The 2,836-nt window shown below is 54.2% G+C and overlaps 1 protein-coding gene across 4 annotated transcripts in view; it reads right to left on the reverse strand.

The window, feature by feature from the left end:
• SERBP1 (SERPINE1 mRNA binding protein 1) overlaps positions 1 to 2,031 on the reverse strand; it is a 20,420-nt gene extending 18,389 nt beyond the window's left edge. For all 4 annotated transcript variants that reach the window (XM_011936876.1, XM_011936874.1, XM_011936875.1 and 1 more), the window contains exon 1: positions 1,257 to 2,031. In XM_011936876.1, coding sequence (XP_011792266.1) covers positions 1,257 to 1,782 — 526 coding nt within the window. In that variant the 5' untranslated portion in view covers positions 1,783 to 2,031. The remainder of the gene's footprint in view (positions 1 to 1,256) is intronic.
• Between the last annotated feature and the right edge of the window lie 805 nt (positions 2,032 to 2,836).

Consider the following 2,836-nt stretch of genomic DNA (forward strand, 5'->3'; position numbering starts at 1 on the left):
AAAAAAAAAAAAAAAAACACAAAAAACAAAAAACCTCCTAAAACAAAACCTACCACGAGGAAATTGTTTTGATTTTTAAAATTAGTTGAATGTCACAGAAGTCAATTAAAGCTAATGAGAACTCCTTTCAGAGAAGCACGTGGCAGGAAGGGGTAATTTCAACTTTCAACATATAAATACAGCTTTAGAGATTCAGACCTTAGGTCCGACACCTGCTTGCTATTGATCATGCTCGTTCTTATCTTCGAACTACTTGCTCTTCTTCATCCGTAACAAACTGGTAATGAGAATGCAAGAACAAGACAATCCTGTGAAACTCACAGTGCCCTGGAAGCAACTATTAACCGCCAGTGAAACTCTGACCACGCTTCACGCACATGTGGGGGGAAAAAAAGCTGCAGACTCTAAAGAGCTCTGCTGCGACTAATGCTGTGACAGCCTCTGCACTCACTTTACCCACAAGGCCCAGACCCTACCACGTGAAAGACTCAGTTTGGGGAGTCTAGAGAGAGGATCGTGACTCGAGGACGTTCCTCGGGACGTCCTGCGATCACCAGTCTTCATTCATAATTCCCGCTTCTGCTTAGTCGAGTGTGGCCAAACTCCTCCATTTCCCAACAGCTCAACTCACCCCACCAAGTTCTGAGAAAGTCCTAACAGTTGAGAGGTGGAGGAGAAACAATAAAGCACACGCGGCATCCCAACCTGCAGCTTACTCCACAAGTCCGATGGCCTGGAACGACCCCCTGCTTTTCGGCGGGGATACTCCGCGCCGTCGTGGGACAAGATGGCAGGACAGGAGCCTGAAACAACAGCACCTCAAAGGAGCAGTTCTGCGCAGTAAGCAGCGATGGACCCCAAGCCCCTCCGTAACTACGAAAAGCTTCGGTGACCGGCCGGCTTCCCCGCACCTCAGTCCATGCGCTCGCCCGCCAAGGAATCCGGCGGGAAGGCAACAGCCTCCCAGGACTTCTAGCGCGCTCGAGGAGCAGCTCATCTCCGACCACGCTCCTCCGCTCACAACCTAAGGCGGGAAGGGGGTGGCTCCGAGAGCCTCGCCGGCGGTGGCTTGAACTTGGGGCTACCACGCTCCTGGCACCTTCGCAGGACCTGGCTTTTGTCGCGTGAAGAAACGTGAGGAAATAGGCGGCAAAGTCTCCCGCGGACCCTCGGAGCTCCAGAAACAAGTGGCAACCGGCAGCCCTCTCGCTCCTTCCCTCCATCCCAGTCTCCCCCACATTCTGCCCCTGCTTTACCTTCTTTCTTGAGCGCCACGGGTGGCTGCGTCTCCTCTTTCTTGTCAACCACGCCAACGCTGGGAGGCAGCGGGTTCTTGCGATCTTTCTGGGACTCCTTGCGCAGCTGTTTGCCTGCCGCGTTGGAGTTGGTCTGGGCCGCGGCCTGAGCTGCGCTCTTGGCCCCGGGGCCCCCAACGCCGCCCCCGCCGGCTTCTTTTTTCTTGTTCTCCGCTGCCTTCAGCACCTCGAAGGGGTCCGATTCGTCGTCAAATAACTGGTCGAATCGGTTGGTGACCACGCAGCCGAAGCCCTCCTGTAAGTGCCCAGGCATGATGGTGGCTCGGCGGCGCGTTCCTCCACGGATTGCAGCGGGCCGCGCCGAGCCAAGAGCGCCTGCTTCAGCTCTTCCCACAAGATGGCCGGGCCGAGAGCGGGGGGCCGTCTTCTCTTCCGGCGCCAGGCACACATCCGGGAGCGGCCAGCGCCGCAAAGCACTGTGGGGTATGTAGGCCAGAGTCGTTTCTCCTGAGGCGACTCCCTGCATTGGGACTACAATTCCCAGGATGCACCGCGCGACAACTCTTCGCGCGCGCCCGAGAGGTGGGACCCCAAGAAGGGAGTGAAGCGTGCGAGCTGAAGGAGGGGAAGCGTGGTGGTGGGCGGAGTTCTGCCACCTGCTCTGGTCACCCTTAAACTCTTTAGGTCTTCAGCTACCCTGAAACCAGAAAAACGTGACGGCGTAGCTGACTCGCGAAAGTTCTCTTTGGTTTCACTCATGCTCCCTTGAGCTCAGGCTAACTTTCCCCACCGCTCCGGGAAGGGTCAAGGTGACTCCCAGACCTTACAACTGAGACGCACAAACTTCCGGGGGAGGGGGTGTTGCTGTGGCGCCGCGCGGGCCGCGAGTAGGGTGGACCCTGCCTGTGCCAAGTCCGAGCTGCTCAGTTGCTGGAGTGCCCTTCCGTCAGGCTCCGCGGTGAATCGAGGCTCTTCTGTCTAATGTGAGGTGGAATACGTTTCCTCTCGCGGGGACATGAACTAGGGTAGCAGAACTAACCAAAAAGACAAGTGAAACTATCACATGGGAGCGTGGCTCGTCTTTCCCGGGCTTCTCACCGTGTGGCGGCCGGTGTCGTAGGAGTGGTTAACTCCTGACGGTGCAGCGCTAGACGCGGGGCAAGCCGCCAGGAAGCACTGTTTATAGAAACGCTGTTACAATCATTCCAATTAATTGTCCGTTCGTGTCCGGCAAGTCAGGGCTTAGGTGGCTGTGGTGTTAGTCACATGCGCTCAATATATACCATTTTAGAGCATTTCGAGTGCGTGTGTGCTAGGAGTTCTGGTGAGGGGTGGGAAATATTGAAGTCAATACTTAATAATGACAAAGCATTGATACTAGTTGAGAATATTAAAGTTCATTGAATACAGTTTGAATGCATATTTAAGCGCATTTGGTAGCACCGTGTTTATATCATAATTTTTAAATCCTTTTCCATTAACACAAAATAGCACATGCATCTCTTATTTGGCAGGAGCTATGAATAACCTTGAACTCAACATTGTGTTAGGCAAGTAGTTGCCTCTTTTCACAAATGCTG

Source organism: Colobus angolensis, unplaced genomic scaffold (genome assembly GCF_000951035.1).
Source record: "Colobus angolensis palliatus isolate OR3802 unplaced genomic scaffold, Cang.pa_1.0 Scaffold158, whole genome shotgun sequence".
Lineage (NCBI taxonomy): Eukaryota > Metazoa > Chordata > Mammalia > Primates > Cercopithecidae > Colobus > Colobus angolensis.